This window comes from Schistocerca americana, chromosome X, assembly GCF_021461395.2.
Source record: "Schistocerca americana isolate TAMUIC-IGC-003095 chromosome X, iqSchAmer2.1, whole genome shotgun sequence".
Classification (NCBI taxonomy): Eukaryota; Metazoa; Arthropoda; class Insecta; order Orthoptera; family Acrididae; genus Schistocerca; species Schistocerca americana.
In genome coordinates, this window is record NC_060130.1 from 826092402 (window position 1) to 826117043 (window position 24642).

Sequence of the window (24642 nt, forward strand, 5' to 3'; positions counted from 1 at the left end):
TATTGCATTTAAATACTCCCGTTACTAGAGGGTAGTGCATTTCTTACTTTTCATTCTAACAAAATCTATATTATATAGCAAAATGAACAGTTATGTGACTGCATGGTTCTGTTCTTTCAAACATGTCTGAAAGAAAAGACATAATGTGGAAAGTGCATCTGTGATACATACTATGTAAATTGAGGTAAAGGGGGGGGGGGGGGGGGGGAGAAAGGAAAGGGAAGGGAAGGAATTGATTATATCAGCTGCATCAGGACTTTATGAGGAATTAGCAGCAATGAGTGGAAGTGTATGCCAGACTGGGACTCAAAATTGGGATCTCCTGTGTATTAGGCAGTTGCATCAACCTCTGCAGTACCCAGACACAGTGTTAGTCACAAATGTGTGGACTACCTGAGCACTGGCCACTGTGGCTGAGCGGTTCTACGTGCTTCAGTCTGGAACATCGCTGCTGCTACGGTTGCAGGTTCGAATCCTGCCTCTGGCATGGATGTGTGTGTTGTCCTTAGGTTAGTTAGGTTTAAGTAGTTCTATGTCTAGGGGACCAATGACCTCAGATGTTAAGTCCCATAGTGCTTAGGACCATTTGAACCAGACCTACATTCTCACATAGTGCCACTACTTATTCACAGGTCCAATACGTGTCCTCCGTGCTCAATAATTTTAGATTCCCACTGGAGGTCAAACATAAATGTGCATGTGCATTGATGGTTGTGGATTCATAGCCCATCAAGGTGTATCACTTATATGAATGCTTGGTGTCTGCAGATGCACATTTATGTTCGACCTTCAGCCATAATCTAAAATTAGAAAGCACGGACAACATGGACAGGGAGTGTAGTTAAGTGGTGGCACTAGGTGGGTATGTAGGTCAGTTGATGAGCATGCCAAGATATTCCATGCATTTGTGATTAACACTGTGTCTGGATGGGCAGTGGTTAACACAACTACCTAGTACGCAGGAGATCTCAGGTTCAAAACCTGGTCTGGTATATATTTTCTGTCATTGCCATTGATTTCGCATAAAGCCCCGATGCAGCTGATATCATCAGTTCCTTTCCTTTCCATTCCTTTTCCCCAATCCACCTCCAGTTTACATAAAACTGAACAGTTTCACACACACTTGAATCTTTAGCATGCAGTCTTAGTAGAGTTACAAAGTTATCATATCGTTTCCACCAAAAGAATATAAACTAATAAGTTATGATAACTTTTATCATTGCATAAGCATACCAGGTTAGGTTAAAAACTGCTTATATGAGGTTATTTCTAAATGTTTGTTTCCTACAAGATGGTGTGTGATGCATCTAACAGAAGATGAAAGTATTATATTATGCTGAAACACAACCTTACAATTCTGTAAATTCCCTTGACAACTATATTAGCACTAGTAACATATTGACAGTTAGCGCAGCATTAAAATGTAGAAAATCATGTGTCATTTTCATGCTAAAATTATTTAAATAAATTATTCAATTGCCTTTCTTCTATTATCATGCAATGTTTCACTTTTCCAGTTTATGAGAAAAGAACACTGAGCCAATCTGGTAAATGACACAGGATGTGTCAGCATGAAACAATAATCACAAAACAAAGCAGTGTTCATAATTAGTTCTACAGTTACTAATAGCAAACAATTTTAGGAAAGTGATGTGAACATGGAACATCAATGTACTTAAAGTGTGATGATAGCTGTAACTAAAGTACAGTACCTCGAGACACTGAGATGCAAGCTTAGGCTGTCTTTTTAGAGTTTCCTACGGAGAGCATGAGTGAGAAAAGAAAGAAAATACACCTATCAGTGTCAGAGGATTTTATTCTCTTGTGTCACTTGTATATGCATGTAAACATTCAACAAATAAATATATAAATTATTACAAAGCTAATGTGCATTGATTCTCTAAAGTATGGGGTCTTGCTTAGAAGTACTCTGAGCTTCTCATTTCATCAGTCTGTGCTATAAATTTTTTAAAATGTGAAAGAATTTGATTTACAGGCAAGTAGAAAAAATAGAGCAGCTCACAACACAATTCTGTTCTACAGCTGATATAATGAGAAGCAACATAACAATATGCAAATCGATACAAATATAATCTATGCGAAGAAATAAACAGTAGAAAGTTATTATTTGCAGAGAGTGACACAAACATGCACGAAATATCAACAGTAAATTTCACTCACACTCACACTCACACTCACACACATATATGAGGAGATCAAGCTAACTTCAGATGTTGAGCTTCACTGACAACATCTCTGAACCTGTAACAGGATGACAGGCAAGGCAGTAACATCATGGTTTTGTATAGTGGAGCAGGCTCCTTGGATATGGGAACAAGAGGCACTGAGCTTCTCTTCAACATATCTTTCACAATACACAACCTGCTTGCTTTTGAAATTTATGACAGATAACAGTATACCTTCTTCGCCATAGTACGAATAGATGAAAAATCCTGGCTTAGAAGAGAAAGGAGTAATGGATGATGCAGAAGCAGAAGAAGAAGAAGAAGAAGAAGAAGAAGAAGAAGGTCTAGCAGTTTACACAATGGCTGCATTCAGCAAAAGAAATCAGGATGCAGTTGTTCATGAGAGATAGATGGAACATGAAGATGGTTTGAGAGATTCCCTATGTTTATCTTGATTTGAGAAATAGCTCATGAAGGTTGATATTTCTTCTCCTGCTCACTGTTGTCATTTGCCATATTTCCAAGCTTTTCAAATAAGTACAGATTTTCTATCAGTCGTTAATGACAATTTGAGTTTTCATGGACTAATATATGTCAAAATACGTTTTGCATTTATTACAGAATGGTTTTGATGTAAGAGGAAATATTAATGGTCACACACAAAATGCAATTCACAAGTAATGAAGAAACACACAAATTATTCTCATTTTTTCAAATAATAGTGGTGAAGTAAATAATCATAATCATATTGGTTTGATCAAGGGAATAATTATTTTTAAGAATACAGAATATTCACTGACTGTTACACTGTTCACAAACATAACAGTGCAAATAATTCTGTTTAGGTTTTGTAACATTATTGAAGACCAAAAATTGCAGTGAAATCATGATCATCATGGATACTAATTGGAATAACATTCTACTGTCCCAAGATAACCCATTTGCAGTCTCTCAGAAAAATGTACCACTGGCACAGAAAGAATTTTCCACATACAAGGTACCTTATTTATCAGTTCAAGCATCCCACTCAACTTCGTTCACCTGCACCCTGCTGACCTTACCATGCTTAAACTCTCAACAGACGGAGGTTTCACTCGTACTTGACAATTACAAAGGGTCTTCACTAACGCTCATATGTTACAACACATGTAAAAATCGCAACTATATAATTTCATTTTATTGTACCCATAAAATTTCTTCTTCCACTAAGGTCTTTATCTTGAATTCATTCAACAGTTCAATTCTCTTCAGGTAATTGTTTGGATGGTTCCCTTGACAGGCTGAATGCCAATTTCTCTCCTCCTCCCTTGTCTTTTCAAGCTAGCACATTATTTTTCTACAAAAATTAAAAATAAATAACATGATAAATTAGTATAAGTGATGGCCAGACCAGGCCAACTACATAAAATGTTGCAAATACCGATGTCCAAAATTATGAGCTATTTGTGCTGAGGTCAACAATCCTTTGATATGTTATGGTATTGAGCATTGGCAGTGCAGAAATTCATTTCTGTCCATTTATTCTTACTGACAGCTTAGTGGTTGTTCCAAAAACTGAGCACTCATGGGCACATCAACTGGTACTCACTCACTCACTCTCTCTCTCTCTCTCTCTCTCTCTCTCTCTCTCTCTCTCTCTCCCCCTCTCTCTTGAAGAGGGTCTTATTAGAAATATGGCTGTGGGGGTGCTGTAGGTGGTGTGGTTCAGATGGTGCACAGGGTAACAAAAGAGAAAACACAAGGTGCTAGAATCACTGATCACTATAATAAAACAGAATGGGAGGAGAATTATAGTTTATAGTCAACAGGTTGCTCAAGGTGCACTATGGGTAGCATGGTAAAAACAGCAGACAGAAAGGGTGACAATTTGTGATGTTAGAAAATCATGTCAGCAAAGTTGGGTGATATGCTACAGAGCCAGTTAGTGCTGTGAAACACAAGGATAATTGCAAGGCATGACTTTAGTTACAGAACCAACAGAATCAGTTGTGACCAGAAAAGTGTTCTGTGTAGTTGTGAGTACAGGTATGTCTGAGCTAAGTTAATTTGAATTGAAAGTGGGCAACTTGTTGGTGGTCATGTGGAGGGTGCTTTTGTAATCAAGGCAGCTGAAATGTTGGGTGTTTCAAGAGGCACCATTTCAGCAATTTATACTGCATACAGGGTAATTGGAAAAACACCAACTGTTAAGTCACAACACAGACAAAAGTGTGTTTTGAGTGATCATCGCACATAGTCACTGAAGAGGATTGTGATAAAAATAACAGGACAACCACTGAAAATGTCACTGCAGAACTGAATGTCACACTTGTAAGTTGTGTCTGCAGCAACGTAACATGAAGTAAGCTCCAGAAGCAAGGAATTGCAGGGCGAGCTGGAATGTCAAAACCACACGTCAGTGATGCACATGCCCAAATGTGCTGAAGCCATAAAACCTGGACTATGGAGTAATGGAAGTAAGTCATTTGGTAGATGAGTCTTGTTTCACACTGTTTCCAACTCAGGGCTGAGCTTATGTCTCTAGAGTGAAACATGGTGGAGGTTCGGTGATGATATAGGCAGCTGGATCATGGTATTCCATGGGCCCCATGGTTACTCTGCAAGGTCTCATTACTGCCAAGGATTATGTGACCATTTTGGCTGATCAGGTCCATACCATGGTACAAATGTTTGTTCCCCAATGGTGGTGCTGTGTTCCAAGATTACAGCGCCCCTGTTCAGACAGCTCGTATAATTCAGGATTGGTTTTGTGAGCATGAGGATGAATTGTCGCACCTCCCCTGACCACCATAGTCACAAGATCACAATATTATTAAGCCTTTGTGGTCTAATTAGGAGACACTGGTGCATGTTTGCTATCCACTTTCACCATCATTACCCGAATATGCCACAGTTTTGCAGGAAGAGTGGTATAGGATGTCCTGAAAACCATAGAGGTACTGTATGTATGCATTATCAGATGACCAGAAGCTGTTTTTAATGACAGTAGCTTCTCTGCACCATATTAGGCATGGTCATGTGTTCTGTTTCTTTTGTTTCCATAATTTTTGTTCATTCTTGTACATTTCCATATGATGTAGCTACATCATTTGCCCCTGTTTTTATTCCATTCATGATTGTCATTCAGATGAAATGATTATAAAGTAATTTCACAGGTAGTCCTTATGTGGCTGTTATGTATCTATGTATGTATGCACATATGTATTTACATGTGTAGGATAGTAATAAACTCTTTGAAAATTCTGATAGATTCAACTTTAAAGAAAAATAAGAAACATTTTAATGACACACAAAACATTTCTGTCTGTGTGTTACACTGAGGTTTATGAGCATTACATGATGCCTTTGTGCTGCAGTAAAGTAGCTTCATTTACCCAGAGTCATTTAAATAAAACCTTCATGGCTAATAAACAAATTTTCTACTTGTTTGTATAGCCATGTTTTGCATTTTAAAGCTTGTCAGTGTTAAGTGTATGTCTCATAATTTGATACCTTGACATTAAATCCTTCCAAAATGAACCTGTCAGCTAATGAGATATTAATTAAAACAGTATCTATTTTACAGATACTGCTCCTGTTGGCAAGTTCACTGATTTGGTAAGTCAAGGTCAATCACTTATAATGCAATTTATTATTTGCAGCAAACTTCTCTTTCTGGTCAGAATTGAGTTTGCACCATGCATGGTAAATCCCACCTACTGAATGTTTGTAGTGATTCCAATGCAATGACAATGCACATTAACTACAACAGGTAATCACAAAAATCATATTTTAGGTCTCTATGTGGTAAATCAATACTCTGAATTAGTTCAGTAAAATACACAGTTATGCAACAAGTCAAGAAACTACATTACCATAATCACACGTCTTAAACTTATCTTGAGTGTTTTCCATCTTTCTTTCTATCCATAATTAGCTATTTTGTGAGAATGGGACACTTAAAAATATTAACCCTACAGATTTGACAATCTTAGAAGGCAAATCAACATCTACCAATTACATCTGGAACACGAGAAATACTGAAAAAATATAATAGTTAATAGATGTGGTTGCACATTAACACATTTGCACATTAAATAATGCGAAGGATGAACACAACACTTGATATGATTTTCAGATCAGATAAGACACAACCACGCACAGTAAAACGCTTAGTGTTCAAACCACTTTCGGGGTGAAGACTACTTTTATTCAGATCTTCTACTGAGTTTGTGCCTGGTGAGCTGTGGGAGATAACAATTTGTTCATCACTCTGCTGTATAGATGACAAGAGAATTCTAGCATTAAATTAATCAAGAGAACAATAAACTTCGATCACTATGCAGGTGTTCTGCTGTGTGATTTCCAGAGTTTCTAAACACTGTGAAAGTAAATTTCAAACCGAATGGTTAAATAGTTCTTGGCAAGTCTGAGAAAGTTATCTGTCACAGAAGAAGCCACGTTCAGTGGAACAGTGAACCCCAGAGGAAATATATTCCAATTGCAATTGGTAATACTTCCTCATGCAGTGTGTACTGTATAAAGGATGGTGTGGAGGTGGGGGGGTATATTCAGTATGAGATGAGGTTGTTCAAATAGTAAAGGGTACAGCAGTAAGACACAAATAATGTCTACTCCATACCCAGATTTCAGCCAGAGTGTGGCCATCTTCAATACAGTAACTGTAGGTTAAAACCTTAAAACCACTCATATATGCACACAGTTTAGTTGGGACATAATCGGTTTTAATGTCTGAAATTACATTTAGTGCACTGAAAATGGTCACACAGTGACCAAACTGGCCTTGGTAAAACCCTGAACCATTATATCTGTAGTCTGAAACTCACATTGCCAATTGAAATATGGAATCGTGCAAAGAAAATGAAATAAAGTTGACCATCTGTCATAGTGTTTGAGAAATCTACAATTTAGAGGAAGATCTAGAATGCATTTAAGGAAATTTCTGCAGCAGCACACAGTATCAAACTTTGAATCCATATATTAGAACATGCCCAATGTCTATAACATTTTTTCTATAGCTCCATAGGATTTCATACACGTGTGATGGAAAGAATTCCAATACAATGTAAGAAGTTATTCACAAAACAAAAATTATTTCTGTATTAGTTGTGGCAGTGTATGTAAATGTAGTCATAGTTGCTGAGATAGTAATAAATGAAAAAGAAGAATAAGTAACAGTAAGTTGTGGTGGTGGTGGCAGTAGTAGTATGGAATTAAACTACTCTCTCTTTTTGTAAAACACATCATGGTTGCTGTTGACTGTAAAACTCTTTAACTGAACAACCCACTATTACAATTTTGGCCGTATGGCCATTACCAAGTGGAAATAAAGCTTTAGCAATGTCAAAACCTAAAAATCATTTGACATACAATTGTTTCTACTTAATAATGACCATATGGTTGACAGTTCGACAGTGGATTGTTCTAATAAGGAATTTTACATTCAAATGTGTCAATGACATCTTTTACGAAATTTTACATGACTGTGAACACTTGGCAGAAGAATTTACTCTCTTTCTCATTTTGATTAACATGAGTTCTGAGTCTGCATGCTGAATATGGCACATTTGTGCCACCATTTAGTGATGTAACATACTGTTTTAAGAAACTGAGACTATATCTAATGCTTGAATCATTGGGTGGCTTTGTGGTGAACTTCTACAGTCAATTAGTGAACTAAAATTACATGTGTAATCACATGCTAAATATAATTGGGAACATTGGCTTGTAGTGGGAATTGAGCTTTCAGTGCCAGTTATTTCGTAATTTATTGATGTAAAATTCAAATAATAAATTTATTTTCTTATATAAATGTTGCATTGTTATTTGAATTTATAAGTTACTGTAGGTAAATTTAATTTTTATGGAGTATTAAGGTGTGGGGCCAGGATTCCTTATTAATATGACTGTTGGCATCAGCAGCAGCACCTGAAATTCATAATGAACAGAACAGAGATCACAGGCACAGGCTGTGAATTGGCTGGAAAAATAACTGTGTTTATGAGTGTCATGAGCACGAATTAACTAATAAAATTTTCTTTACCTAAATGGTGCCCTACTCTGTAGTTTGCTTAACATAAATTCAGATCCAGCAAAGACAAAATGAACTATTTAATCACGTGATTCATGGAAATGCAATATAATGATAGTAAGGGACACAGAGTCCATACAGCCTGTACAGTGGAATGCTAACAAAACATTAAAGATGGAACTACACGTGCCAAATTTGTAGAAAAAAATGGAAATAGTTTTGGTCAATATTCACAATTGTCTGACATGTGGAACATTCAATCTGCTTGTCATACTAGTTGAATGACACACAACAATTGAAGTATTGTGTCTTTCATAGGAGATGATTAGACAAATACTCATATCAGTTTTACTTTAAAATTATGAGCTCTGTGACTCCAAATGAATTGCAGTGCAATATTATGTACATTTTGTAAAAAGTTAAATTTCACACAACTGTGTGTGTGTGTGTGTGTGTGTGTGTGTGTGTGTATGTGTGTGTGGGAGGGGGGGGGGGGGGCACCACACATGTCTGTCTTTCCTATCACAGCTACAATTTGTAATCAAATTAACTTATAAGACAGAACAATGTTTTTTTCATTGCTAATTATTTAATTAAATGACACTATAGTTCAGATGAAAGCTGAAGTGTTTGTATCTGATATAAGAAAGTACTGTACTGAGTATACAAAGTCAAAAGATCCATGTAAACAGGTAAGCAATATATCTCAGTTTTATTACACATTCATGTTTCACGTTGTGTGGTTCACATTTAAACCACCAGTGAATTACTTTTATCCTGTTTTTATGGACAGTGATGATACTGGCAAATGGATGACAAAGCGTTATATTTTTCTAAGTGAAGTAGCTCAGGTGTGCTTTATTTAATTGTGTCATGTAGTAACTTATGTATGTATTCTGGCATGACATAGCTTCAACTTATCAGTAATTTTGGTTAGAATTCATATTATTTGCACATGTTAGTTATAATAACATACAAACAAAAATTTTATGACGTAATGAGATGTATGCTTCATAGCAGGATTGTCATATTCAAACTTAATATACCCCGTACCAAATATGAACTGTGTGTGCCAATTTTGTAATAGTGGGGTGAAAGAACTGTGACTGTGTATATCATTATGAATTAAGTAAACCTTCACTGTGCATGCAGGAGTACATCATAGTGTCATTTTCATGAATGGTAAATAGATAATGAAGACAAAAGCACTGTAAATATCCTGATTAGGTTACATATTTAGTTGTGAATTTATTTTTTGTTCTATTCCAACTTGATAGGAAGGTGTACAACAAATTTTTGGAACACTGGCTTCCTTAAAATTATCATGAATGCAATGGGTCAAAGGACTAATTCAAGTTTAAACTGCTTCATATCATCAGGTCAAACTGATTTGTGTGCTTCTTTGAGAAACATATTTTATGCATTCAAAATGTTCTGTCAGAGTTCTGCAGGTTTTCTAGGTAGTAAACCTTCCCACCCAGAACTAGGTTTATAATACTATTTAAGTGGAATATTTCATCACACTACAGCCACAGGGTGTGTGCTGCATGCAAATATTTAAATAACATGCATTCCACTCACAATAGTTTATTGGTGACATTAACACTGCATAGTATCTTAAAATTTCATCTCTTGTCTAATTAGTTAAATTAAACATGTACAGAGGTTTGGTGAAGAATTAACATCACAGTCTATCTTTATTTTTGTTAAGTCCATTTTACATACCACAAATTAATATCACTGAAACAGATTTGCTTTTGCTTTGCCATCAGTGTGTCATATAATGTTTAGTGTCAGACAGAAAACATAACGGAGTTAATTCTAGCTCCCCACAGATACTCATTTTGCATCTCTTGGAGATTTTTCATTAAATTGGCCTTAATTACTTCTCAATATGTGGGAGGCTTATTTAGAGGTTGTGGCATTTATTTTGCATTTGGGGTATCAATTGTAATGATCATCTTCACAATAATTGTGTCCAGGTTGGAACCAGCAATCTTCTTATGTAAGGATGGACTAACACGTAGAAAGTCATCAGAATTTGAAACATACTTGGAAATGAATCTCAATAAACATGAATAGTGATTGGAAGACTGATTTGGTAACAAAAGTCTGATCTGGATACCACAGGCAACTTGGGTTCAATCACCATGCTGAGGAGAATCTATACTTGACTCTAAAGAATGTTAATGTTTGTCATGAGTTTAATGATAAACTGGGGTATCATTTATATGCATTTTCAATAGGCTGAGACTGCAGTTAAGCTCGATATGAAACAATAACTGCAATAATGTTCAGAGTGGATTATTAGGAAGTGAAACTTACAGTAGTCATTATGTTTGCAATGATCTTCAGTATTTGGATAAAAGTTTCATAAAGTGCTCTGAAAATAAATTAACACAGAGAAACCCTTGTCAAGAAAGAATACTAACAATTGTAGCAGTTACATGGGAAGCTGATACAGACAAACCAGTTTGGACAGGTATTTAAGCAACGTGGAGAGAGCTGGTGTAACAAGCATAATTCCAAGCATCCCATCATCTTACAAATTCTGACATCATATTAAGAAATGACAGTAGATAATTAATTATGTTTTGTTGAAAACTAACTGAATACTTAAAAAGTAGGCAGCACTGCCAAAGAGTAAGTAAGTTAGTGAGCTAGTTAGTTACTTTCATGTTCCATGGACCATTTGCACAATAAATCGTAATGATGTGGAACAAGTCATTTTACCTTCACATCATAAATTAATTTGTAAATATGGCTACATGCTAAAAATTTAATTTTTTATTTATAATTATTATTATTAAATTTACAGATGAGAGTAAGTAATTCCTACCCACCCCATTTTAGCATTACAGTACTATAAATTCTTCTACAGAACAGAAGGACGTGTCACAGAGGAACTTGTTCACTTTGTTTTCAAATTTTACTTTGCTGTCTGTTTGACATTTTATATCACTTGATAAGTGATCAAAAGTTTTTGTTGCAGCACTGTGCACCCCATTTTGTGCTAAATACAACCTTAATGTGGAGTAATGTATGTAATTTTTCCTTCTGGTATTGTAATTATGTACATAATTGTTCCTTTTGAACTGCAATTGATTATTTACAACAAACTTCATGAGGGAATAAATATACTGTGAAGCAATAGTGAGAATGCCCAACTCCTTCAATGGATGTCTACAAGATTGTAGGTGAGCATTGCATATTATTCTTTCAGCACATTTTTCAGCAATGAAAACTTTGTTAAATATGAGTTACCCCAGAATATCATGGAAAAAATTGTTTCAGTATATATAATATTGGTAGGGTAGAAATCACATGTCCCATGCAGAGTTGCAAATCTCCCATTAGGCACTTCTCCAGGTAGTGAATATGGGGATGCTCATCAGATATGATGGGTACCAGTGAAATAAAATACCTAGGGCAGACCAAAACTTGCAGCTGCTGCCATATGTTATGACACTGGCTTATCAAAATCTAAAGAAAGAAAATTATAACAGTAAAACACCTGTTCCTCTAGGTTGGAGGTTGAACAGTGAGCCAACTCCTTACTCCCAGAACAAACATTAAGTGCTAAAAAAGCTAATAATCTGCCCAAAAAATTGGAACTTTGGATGACAGATTGGCAATGAAAAAAGTAAAATGACATTCAGATGTTGGAAGATCCAAGGCATTTCTACAAAAATAATTGCATTACCTACAAAATTTGACACACTCAGAATTGATGTTATTGTACTTTCTGAAACCAAGTGTAAAAGTAAAGGAGGAGAAGAAGAGTCTGGTAACTATATACACATTTTGAGTCTGGTATGCAAAGTTGTAAGGACCAAAGCAAGAATTTCTATTACGATAAAGAAAATATGGAAGAAAAGAATCACAATTTTTGAATTTATAAGCAAATGTATTGTTATAGTTGAAATGAAATTTTTTTACAGGGAAGTTGTGATTAATGGAGTATAGGCACCCATGAATGACACAAAAGACCTGGAGAAAGAAGCTTTCTGGTCAACTCTCTGAGACAATAGGAAAAAGATCCCAAGAAGAACAGATCATTATGGACGACATGAATGCAAGAGTATGAATTAGAGACTCATACAGGGTAGTGGGAAAACATGTAGAAGCAGTATAAAATAACAATGATGAACAACTGATTGAAATTTTTGGAGTATTTCATCTAAACTTAAGCAAAACTTTTTAGAACACAATGACATTCACAAATATTCTTGGCAGCAGAATACAAGAGAACTTCAGTCTGAGGAAACACTCTCAGTTCAAAAGAGAATGAGCAAATTATAATAGACAAAAGTTAGTAGGGATTCATGTGTCTGTAAAAAGATCAATGTGTGAAGCATACAAGTACCACCGACATATCTTAGGAAAGGGCCTAGCTGAGAACCAGAGAAAATTCTGGTCCTACGTAAAATTGCTAAGTGGTCTGAAGGATTCTATACAGTCACTCTTAACTAATCTGGTGTGGCAATATAAAACAGCAAAAGGAAAGCTGAAGTTATACATTTCATGTTTAAGAAATCATTCACATAGGACGATTGTACAAACATACCATACCATCAATTGACAATCTCACAGGCTCCCATATGGAGGATGTACTAACAGGCACCCCAGGCATAGGGAAGCAACTGAAAGAGTTGAGATGGAACCCCAATTCTGGTTTTACAAAGAGTACTCTATGGCATTTGCCCCTTACTTATTTATCCTGAATCCCTCACCCGGCATAAAGTTCCAAGCTACTGGGAAGAAGAGCAGGTGGCTTCCATATATAAGAAGAGAGAAGGAACTGACCTGCTAAATTACAGACCAATATCCTCCAAATAATAAGTTTAAAATGTACTGATCTGGTTTTCATTGATCTTCTTCAAAATCTAGCTAACTATGATAATAACTGTCCTCTAGGAATATGATGGGGTCAGTACTTGACAAATAAGGACATTGCTGCATGATGCAATTTTATCCTTCTTTTTATTTTCTTCATCTCAAATTTCAGTAACTTGTTACAAACGTGGTTTTCATTCTTTAACATCACAGTTTCATCACAGACACTTCACAACATCCCATGCCATAATACACTAAATTCCAACTTCTGATTTATGCCATTTGAGGCTAAATTCTACTAACTTAACGCAGATCAACAAGTACGAAGGTACACGACGTTGCAGTTCAGTTATGTTAAAAAAATTATTGATTTTAAATGCAAAGAGTTTCTTACATGATTACATACTTCTTGTCAAATGTTTTCAGAACAAATTATACAAACAGGAATAGAGACAACAATTTTAAATTACAATAACTACTTCAAATTAAACTGAAAATAAATCTAATGTCAATTTAATATATTAGTTCCAACCACGCATAAAGATAAGAATGTTTCAAGATTTATGATTTTGATTCCACTGTAGTGTATCACGAATTAAATTTATCATATTCTATGATATGTGAGAGAGATAAGCACACTAACCAGTTCCATTAAAACTTTATGATTCTATAGCCTATTTGAAATCCTCTGATACCTCCAGATCTGTTCCACATACACCATGAATTTTGTGATTCTTAAACCAAATGTTAGTAATGATTAAATTATGATCTGTGCAAAATTCTACTATGCTGCTTCCCCTTTAATTTCTTTCCCCCAATCAGTGTACTACTATTTTAGCTTCTCTTCCTCTTTTTCTAACCATCACATTCCAGCTCCCCATCACAATTAAATTTTCATCTCCCTTAACAATCTGAAAAATTACTTTTATCTCATCATCATACATTTCTTCAATTTCTTTGTCATCAGCAAACCTTGCTGGCACATAAATTTTAATACTGTGGTGGGAGGTGGCTTTGTGTCTATCTTGGCTATGACAATATATTCACTATGCTGTTCATAGCATGTCATACACTTTCCTATTTTAATTTATTGGACCTAGAGTCATGTTGATAACCCTGTATTCACTTGACCCAAAGTCTTGTTCTTCCTGGGCTGTATGTTACCAATTTCCATTACATCCAACATCAACCTATCTGTTTCCCATTTCTCCACCTTTGCACAAAATAATGTGGACAGAGAAACAGAAATTAGCCAGAAACACAATAAATAGAGTATAAATAGGATCTTGAAATGATTAGATTGTGACATTTTAGAAATCCATGTTTATCCAAAGTCAGACCACAGAAAACAAAGATTATCGTAGTGACCAAGAATGAGGTAAGGCCAAAATAGCTCATGCAGTGGACATGACACGGCTATTCAAAATATGCACAATCCAGTCACATTAGTGTGACCACCGCCTATGTTAGACATATGTAATAACCATTCCCAGATGGCAGGTGACAGCACTAGCAGTGGAGGGTATACAAAGTGTGTCAGATGGACATGGGAAACACTGCAGTTGTTGTTGTAATGTGGAAATGGAGTGATTTATCTGATGTCCACAATGGAATGAACATTCACTTCTGGGACAAGGATGGAAGCATTTTTGAAACAGTTAAGTTTGGTGCACCACAAGCCATAGACAATGAGATGAACAATGGCTCCAGACATATGTATGGGTGAATGTATGTGCAACTGTTGAGCAACAGACCATCCAGATGAACCAAGGGGCTACCGACAGTGTCTCCTCAATGATCGTTCAGTGAACATTGCTAAATGGGGCTCTGCAGCAGGTGCCTGGTTCACAGACCTGTGCTGGCTGCTGTATATTGGTGACAAAGACTGGAATTTGCACACCAATACCACAACTGGTCATCTACTGAGTGGCAACAGGTGGCCTTTTAATACGAATCATGGTTTGTGCTCGAGGGACAAATAACTGTTGTTGTGTATGGCATGAAACATCTGAAAGAAAACACCCTGCTACAAACATCAGAAGGGTCCAGGCCAGAGGAGCCAGCATTATGGTCCGGGGAATGTTTTCATGGCATACCCTGGGTAATCTCTTCATTTTGGAAGGCACAACAGATCAACACAAGTAAGCATTTATCCTTGGAGACCATGTCCATCCCTACACGCAGTTTGTTTTTCCTCAGCACAATAGCATCTACCAGCAAGACAATTCAATGTGTCACACAGCTCATAGTGTACATGTGTGGTTCAAAGAGCACCAGGGGAGTTTACTGTACCCCCTGACTGCTAAACTCCCTGGATTTAAACCCAGTCAAGACTTTGTGGGCCACCTCGACTGGTCCGTTCGCACAACAGACACTCAGTTGTAAGACCTGGCCACGGCACTTAAATTAACACAGTTCCAAATCCTTGTTGGTACCTTTCACAATCTCACTGACTCTCTTCCTGGATGTCTCATAGTGGTCCATGCTGCAAAAGGTGGTTATTCAGGCTCTTGACAGGTGGTCACATGAATGTGACTGGACAGTGTACATGGTAAGTACACTGGGCTCAATTTCTGCTAACCCACTGAACTTGCACCATCTACCTAGCAGTGTTCCATTTCTCTGTCCTGTCACCCCATCCCATTCCACACCTTCACATATAGTCAATGTGCCCGACACAAACTCAATCTCTCGTGCCTGTCTGTCAGCTGAAGTGCAGGATAGGAATGTGGCATATGGGCAGTGGTGATATATGAAAAGAATGTGACACACAGGCAAAGGAGATGGCGAGTTCATTCAGAGCACTATGATAATGAAGTGAAGGCTTGGGATGGGAGGGGGTGACAGAGGAAGGGGGACTGTCAGGTTGAGGATGCAGATGCAGTTGGCTAGTGGAGACTGAGGCCAGGAGGATTATGGGAGCAGTTGTGTGTTGCAAGGCTAACTACTCCCATCCATGTATAGTTTAGAAAAGCTGGTGCTGGGGGGCAGGGGGGGGAGGGGTGGGCAGGATGCGGATATGCAGATGGCACAAGTTGTGAAGTAGCAGGCCCACATAAAATTCTGTGCAGAGATTGCGGCAGAGCTGGTATATGAAATGGATGCTTCCAGAGGTTGCCTTGCCTCAATGGGATAGGATAAACCTGTCACATGACTGGAGTAGGATGTGCTGGGTGGGTGAATCAGGAAGGTGTTGCACCCAAGTCTTCCACAGGGATACAACATCTGTGACAAGGGGTTGGGAGTGGGAGTATCATAGGAATGGATCAAGATATTGTGTAGGATAGGTGGGCAGTGGAATACCTCTTTAAGAAGGCAGAACGATCGTGGGCAGGATGTCTCCCATTTCTGTGCACGAGGATAGATAGTCAGTGGCCTGTCAAAAGACATGGTTCAGTTGCTCCAGTCTGGGGTGATGGCGGGGGGGGGGGGGGGGGGGGGGGCACTCCTCTGCAGTTGGTTCTCGAGGATTAGAGGTATATGAGGATATGGCACAGGAAATCTGTTTGCAGATAATGTTTGGGGGGATTGTGCCCACCTGTGATGGCCTTCATGAGACCTTCAGCACACTGGGCAAGGGAATTCTTGTCACTGTAGATATGCCACCTACGGGTGGCTACACTAAATGGGAACAATTTTTTGGTGTCGAAGTGGTGATATTTGTCAAATGCAGTTACCGTTGGTGGTTAGTGGGCTGGGTATGGACAGAGGTGTGGATGGAGCAATCACAGAGGTGGTGGTTGCCATTCATGAAATGGGCACGTTGGGCTGAGGAAGACCAGCTGAAGTGCATGAGGCAGAAGGTTTTGAGATTGTGGACAAATGAGGATAGGGTGTCTTGACCCCAGGTCCTGGTCATGAAGATACCACCAATGAACCTGAACCAAAGAAGGGGTTTGGGATCTTGGGTGTTTGGGAAGGTTTCGTCCATATAGCTGTGACAGAAGAGGGTGTCAGGTAAGTGCCCATCTCTGTGGCATGGATTTGTTTGTATATCTTCCCTCCAAAGGAGACGTAATTGTGTGTGACAATATAATTCGTAAGGTGTATAAGGAATGAGGTAGTGGGTTTGGATTTGGAAGGACATTGAGAGAGATACTGTTCAATAGCAGCAAGGCAATCATTCTTCACTCCCATAATCCTGCTGGCCTCAATTTCTGCTAACCCACTGAACTTGCACCATCTACCTAGCAGTGTTCCATTTCTCTGTCCTGTCACCCCATCCCATTCCACACCTTCACATATAGTCAATGTGCCCCACACAAACTCAATCTCTCGTGCCTGTCTGTCACATCCATTTCCTGTACACCTGCTGCCCCTTCCTTCCCACATTCTTACCATGCACACCTGCTGCCTCCCTCTGAGCCACTGCCTACTCCTCCCCAACCCTTCCTCCTGCTTCCCACCTCTTTGCATCAGGTACATGTAGCTGCGCGAGTGTGTGTGTGTGTGTGTGTGTGTGTGTGTGTGTGGAGGGTGCACTCTAACTAATTAAATGATTTTTTCCAAATGCCTTTAAGTTTCCATTCTTCTTTGAGTGATTGTTGACCAGAATCCTGTGCAACAGAAGTTCGTGACCAAAGTTGAAACTGATGAGAAAGAGTAGTAACCAGTTACTTTGGAAGTAAAGATAGAAAGTTTAACTACAGATACATCACTATTTTCTGCCACTCTCAGACAAAAATATAATACACTGCCTGATAAAAAAAGTAAAGCATCCAGAAGTCAATGTAACCCCCTTCTCTCTCTCTTATATATATATCACACACAATCAGCAGGTATGTAAATTATTATTCTCTCTGACAGGTACAACATCCACCAGAGTGCATTACTGTTGTCCATGTTTAGTGTATTGTATTGTAGGGTATTTTATTAAACCGGGGACCTGGAAATGATGGAGAGGCTTCGTCCCACTATAGTCCTCAGTGGTTCCCAACTCCACGATGGGCCACAGCAGTCCACCTACCCCACTGCCGCCCCACACTGAACCCAGAGTTATTGTCCAGTTTGGCCCCCAGTGGCCCCTACCCTGGCATGTCTCATACCGAACAAGTGTAACCCCAGATGTTTGCGTGGTACAGTAATTACGGTGTACGCATATGGGGAAACTGTGTGTGTGTAGCAATCACCGACATAGTGTAGCTGAGTCGGAATATGGGGAACCAGCCCACATTTACTGAGGTACATGGAAAACTGACTTAAAAACCATCCACAGACTGGCTGTCACACCAGACCTTGACACTAACCCACTGGGTGGATTTGTGCCAGGGACCAGCACGTCTTCCCACTCATGAAGCAGCGCATTAGACCACATGGCTAGCTGGGTGGGCTGTGTTTAGTGTTGTTCCTTGGTCTGGTAGGGTGTACTGTGTAGGACACATAGATGCCACATACTCATGTGAGAGAGCGTTACCAGTGGCTGACAGTGTCTGCAGAGATCCCCGTTGTGGTACTCTGTTTGGCTGTCTGGTCGAATAGTGCAATATCCAAATTTGTGGGGCATTTGGATATGACAGTGACCTGGTTTTGGGCTGCACAGGAACAACAGGGCAGGCTCACTTATTGGTTGACCACCTGTGACCACCACAAGGAAGGATCACTGTACCGTGCACTGAGCACATTGGAACTCCTTCACATCTTTACCTTCTAAACCAGAACATGAAATGAACTCCCTGTAAGATTCTGAGTAATTCTGCACCACTGGTCAGAAACTGTCAGCAGCCATACTAGAGAATTACCGTCTCACTCAAAAGCTGGCATTAATACCACAACACAAATGCAACATTTGGATTGCTGCTGTGAATGTGTAGCATGGTCTGCTGATGAATGGCATCTCACTGTGTTCAGTAATGAATCATGGTTCTGGATTAGCCCTGGATGACTGTCACTTGCAAACACATTGGTGACGTAAAGAGAGGCCACATTTTTCCAGTGGTTTGGAGAGGCATAGTGGTGTTATTCATGGTATCACAGTATGGGGAGCCATCGGGTGCAATTTCAGTTCACAGCTGGTAGTGATGAGGGAATCAGAGGACACAACTGTAAGTCACAGAGATCCTGCATCCCCACGTGTTACTTCTCTTATGACAGCATCGTGGTGCCATTTTTCAACATAACAATGCTTGTCCACACGTGGAATGTGTGTCTATGAACTGCCTCTGTGATGCTCAAAATCCCATGGCCAGTTACATCCCAATATCTGCCCCCAATAGAAAATGCTGGACCAGCTCAGACATAAAACCCGTCTAAATGCCAGTACCCAGGATATTGAGGACCAGTTGCAATAGTTGTGAGTCAGCCTGCCTCAGGAGAGGAAAAAATGACTTTATGACACTCTTCCGAAATGAATTGGTGTGTGTTTCCATGCCAGAGGGAGTACAAATTCATAATGATAAGTTAGCTCATCCTGTCGAGTTCTTTGTAAATCTGACTTGATTTTGTAGTCGCTGAACATAAAATACCCTTTCCACCTGTGAAGCTTCATTTCATTTCCTCCTCCCCTTGTGGGTGCATCACTTTTCTTGGCAGGTAGCGTAAGTTAGTACAGTCTAGTGAACAAATGTCCAACCACCCTGTTTGTAGAATAAGAAATTTCTACAGAAATAGGAGTTGTGTTTACTAATTTTAAGTTACCTGTGGGTGTTTATTTTGCATTCTTAGCTGTTTTTGGTGAAACTACTTTTCTTACATTTATTTAAGTGAATTGCTTATTTTAGAAAATGTAGAATTTTATTTTGCTATTTTTTTATGGATATCAATTGTTGGGATTGTGCCAGAACATGCTGCAACTGACTTCTAGTGTACACAAGGAATGATGTACTTGGAACCACCAAAGACAGGAATGAGCTTCTATCAATGTCAACAGTAATCACTGGGTAAATTTTGTCACATAAATTGCCATCTTGATCAAAGTGGCTTATTCCAGTAATAAAGTTGTTATTGTGGTTATGATAGACTGCTGTTTGTTTATTGCAAGTGGGATAATAAATCTGCGTACAGTTCTATAATTTTTCTAGTGGGAGCTATATGAAAAAATTGTCATTTATCATGTAGGGTGGTGCTGAAATCACTAGCATATCATGAGGAATGTCTACAACACAGTAAAGTTCAAAGCACTTTAAAAGCATTGTTAAAGCTTAACTCAGAAATGGTATATGCACGTAGGGACTTTACAGAATGATTCAGCATACACCAATTCCAGAAGACAATGTACTGTTAAAAGCTTCTGATTTAGCAGAATTGTATTATATCTACATGAGAAATGTTGCTTGAATAATAATAATACCAAGAAGAAGAAGAGATAATTTGAAAGCCCAATTGTAGTCAAAAACTTTTTCATGTGCCCATCTATCACATAACAGTTTGCTTTAAATGTGTGTAGTGGTATGCCTTGCTAGTCACCAGCTAAAGCCCATCCAGGAATTTCAAGTATTTTAATATTACCATTATGTCTTGTGATAGTTATTGTAGCACTTTCTTTCCTTACAAGGAACTTCCATTAAACATATGGAACATTATGACCATCCCTCTACTGTGGGAATGGTCAAGCCTTAAGTCATGGGGAGACGCTATGAAGGGATGTGAAAGGCATATAACACATAATTAACTCAGCCAATTCCATTTTCAGTGAACTAGGCACACAGATGACTTATGCAACTTGGAGATAACAAAGTTTGTGACAGACCAGTGAAAGGGCATAAGACATCCTAAAAAAGATTATGCTAAATGGATATTCAGATATTGGCACCACTGTTAGCTATAGAAAGCATATGAAACAACAACAAGATAAAAGGGGATGTTGGACTCCATTGCCCAAACAAAGAATATAGTCCTTTGTAGATTTACTGTTCAATAAGGCAGTATATATGACAATCAGCTGTGTAACTGGGAATGAAACACATCATAGAAAGCTCACGCATTTTGTACCACAACATTCATTGTACTTATTGCAAAAAATATGGTCAGTGACAATTCCAGCAGGCACGAGAATGTTATGATTGGAAGATGGAACAATGGAAATAATTTGCTTGGTCAGATGAACTGTACTTTCTCTTACAGGATGTTGATGTTCGGATCAGGGTACACCATCTCTCAGATAAACACTTGCTCAGTACACACACTATAGGATGAGGATAGATTACCAGTGGCTGAGGATATTCATTTGAATCCTTCAGGAATCTCTGCCCTCTACAGAAGGAATCATCAGTATCATTGCCAATTAATTACATACCACCATGGAGAGCTGTGCCTTGTAGTTAAAGGCTTTGACTCTGATACAGAGCCACATCCTGAGAGATATGTTAAAATACACTTCTCAGTAATGGATAACAGAATTTAAAGTATCAGTATGCATTTTAAATATTTCTGACATGGATTTTAATAACATTCAACATGTACGGCTGTGTTGATAGCAAGTGATGTTTTTTGAACAGGCACTAGCTAGCCTGGTACTAGCTTGGTACACAAAATGGGTCAGAACACTGTTGCAGAAACAATGAAACAAACATGCCAAATTCAAACAGATGCAAAATCCCCAAGATTGGCGATCTTTTACAGAAACTGAAAATTTAGTGCGGACTTCAATGCGAGATGCTTATGACAGTTTCCACAATGAAACTTTGTCCCGAAACCTAGCAGAAAATCCAAAGAGATTGTGGTCATATGTGAAGTAAGTTAGCCCCAAGAAACAATCAATGCCTTCTCTGCGTGATAGCAACAGAGATACTATCGAAGACAGTGCTGCCAAAGCAGAGTTACTAAGTACAGTCTTCCAAAATGCCTTCACAAAAGAAGACAAAGTAAATATTCCAGAATTCAAATCAAGAACAACTGCCAACATGAGTAACGTGAAAGTAAATATCCTTGGAGTAGAGAAGCAACTTAAATCACCTAATAAAAGCAAGTCTTCTGGTCCAGACTGTATACCAGTTAGGTTCCTTTCGGAGTATGCTGATGCATTAGCTCTGTACTTGACAATCATATGCAACTGTTCACTCGACAAAAGGTCCATACACAAAAGCTGGAAAGTTGCATAGGTCACATCAACATTCAAGAAAGGTAGTAGGAGTAATCCACTTAATTACAAGCCGAAATCATTACCGTCGATATGCAGCAGCATTCAGGAACATATATTGTGTTCGAACATTATGAATTACCTCAAAGAAAACAGTCTATTGACACACTGTCAACATGGGTTCAGAAAACATCGTTCCTGTGAAACACAACTAGCTCTTTATTTGCATGAAGTGTTGAGTGCTATTGACAAGGGATTTCAAATCGATTCTGTATTTCTGGATTTCCAGAAGGCTTTTGACACTGTACCACACAAGCAGATTATCATCTCAGTTAGGTGACTGGATTTGTAACTTCCTGTCAGAGAGGTCACAATTTGTAGCAACTGATGGAAAGTCATACAGTAAAACAGAAGTGATTTCTGGCATTCCCCAAGGTAGTGTTATAGGCCCTTTGCTGTTCCTTATCTATATAAATGATTTGGGAGACAATGTGAGCAGTCGTCTTAGGTTGTTTGTAGATGACGCTGTTGTTTATTGACTAATAAAGTTATCAGAAGATCAAAACAAGCTGCAAAATGATTTAGAAAAGATATCTGAATGTTGCAAAAATTGGCAGTTGACCCTAAATAACAAATAATGTGGGGCATCCACATGAGTGCTAAAAGGACTCCATTAAACTTCAGTTACACAATAAATCAGTCAAATATAAAGGCTGTAAATTCAACTAAATACCTAGGAATTACAATCACGAACAACTTAAATTGGAAGGAACACACAGAAAATGTTGTGGGGAAGGCTAACCAAAGACTGTGTTTTATTGGCGGGACACTTAGAAAATGTAACAGATCTACTAAGGAGACTGCCTACACTATGCTTGTCCACCCTCTTTTAGAATACTGCTGCATGGTGTGGGATCAGTACCAGATAGGACTGACGGAGTGCATCAAAAAGTTCAAAGAAGGGCAGCACATTTTGTATTATTGCGAATAATTCTAATCACTAACATTCTCCTCTGAATGCAAAAATAGTTTGTTAACAGTGACCTACATAGGGAGAAATGATCACCATGATAAAATAAGGGAAATCGGAGCTCGTATGGAAAGATATAGGTATCTGTTCTTTCCACACACTATACGAGATTGGAATAATAGAGAATTGTGAAGGTAGTTCGATGAAACCTCTGCCAGGCACTTAAATGTGATTTGCTGAGTACCCATGTAGATGTACATGCCTTGGCATGCCAGTTAGCTCCAAGTAGCAGAGGTTTGGGGGCATGGCTTTTATGGAGTACAGCTCTTATGGGCTCTTTGAAGGCTTTGTTCTTTCAGTCTAAGCATGTCCTACCAACCTCAATATGATTTTCATATTTCACTGCTTACAACAAAAGGGAATCAATGGAGTGGTTGATACTGCACCACTGAATCCCTATCTTTGTAAATCTTTATTCTGTGTTAATACACCACTAAGCAATGTATAATATTAATGTTTTCATTGTGTTAAAGAACGTTTTATGATTCTGATATAGGCAATTCTGTCTGCTGTAGGAAAGGTATGTCTCATTACAGTGCAGTAGAATATGGTAATGCAATTGACACCACTTAGCCAGTGTTCCATGAATGATTAGATGAAGTAAGTGCAAAAAACATGTCCTGTTATGTGTAGTTGCTAAGCGTTTCTTCAATAGCTAATGGCATTTGCAAGATAAACTGTTTTGCTAACAAGTTTCTTTTTGTGAGTATAATGTGCCCGAGTTCTTGTGAGCTATATTTTCTTGTGAATAAGGACATCATTCACAGGCTCATTTTTTTGTAGCGACTCAGTAACATTAATTTTTTTGCATCATATCAGAACTGAGATCAATTGACAACATTTAATTTATGATAATTTTTGTAATTCAGGAGCAAAAACTATGGTGGCAAATATTCATCCAACTGTCCTTTTGTGAGCTGTTATGAGTTGCCATCACAAATCTTTGAAAATCCCTTGATGACTCTGCCACCTGTAGTAGCCCCTCACTATGTATCAGATTTTAAAATTTGGTAATTTCTGTTTGTTCCCACCCACGTATCAACATGCAGCAAGTCAAAATAGTATATACTGTGGAAATGAAGCACTGTGCTCTGACTTCATAAATGACGATCAGAAACTGATTATTGTAACAGTGTTTATATACCTAGTACAGAGTTCTACAGTAAGATGCCAGTCACATCCAGAAGTGGTAAAACATATTCCCCTGATTATACTAAAACAATTAAGTTGGTGGTAAGTAAGCTTTCCACAGTGGAAAAGGAGAAATATTATTCCATGACAGCACAGGACCTGCGATGTCATGAAACATCACTATTTAATTGCGTAAACTCATTGATGCCACATATTGAACACACACAAAAAAATTTAACATATGAAGTTCAGAACAGACAAAGAGAAAAACATTTAGCATGCAGTGAAGCTAACATACACTGCATTAAAGATTTTTCCAAAACTCATCATTTTTCAGTACAGTTTGTTACGGTATCTTGTCTTGGAGTAGTTCTTTATGAAAAGGAAAGGAGGTACAGTCTATAAACTTTTTAGA

The 24642-nt window shown here is 38.2% G+C and overlaps 1 protein-coding gene across 3 annotated transcripts in view; it reads right to left on the minus strand.

The window, feature by feature from the left end:
- LOC124555084 (tyrosine-protein phosphatase 99A) overlaps positions 1 to 24642 on the minus strand; it is a 490245-nt gene that overhangs the window by 75581 nt on the left and 390022 nt on the right. For 2 of the 3 annotated variants that reach the window (XM_047128877.1, XM_047128879.1), the window contains one exon: positions 1713 to 1757. The exons of the other annotated variant lie outside the window; for it this stretch is intronic. In XM_047128877.1, coding sequence (XP_046984833.1) covers positions 1713 to 1757 — 45 coding nt within the window. The remainder of the gene's footprint in view (positions 1 to 1712; positions 1758 to 24642) is intronic. 3 annotated transcript variants of the gene reach the window in all.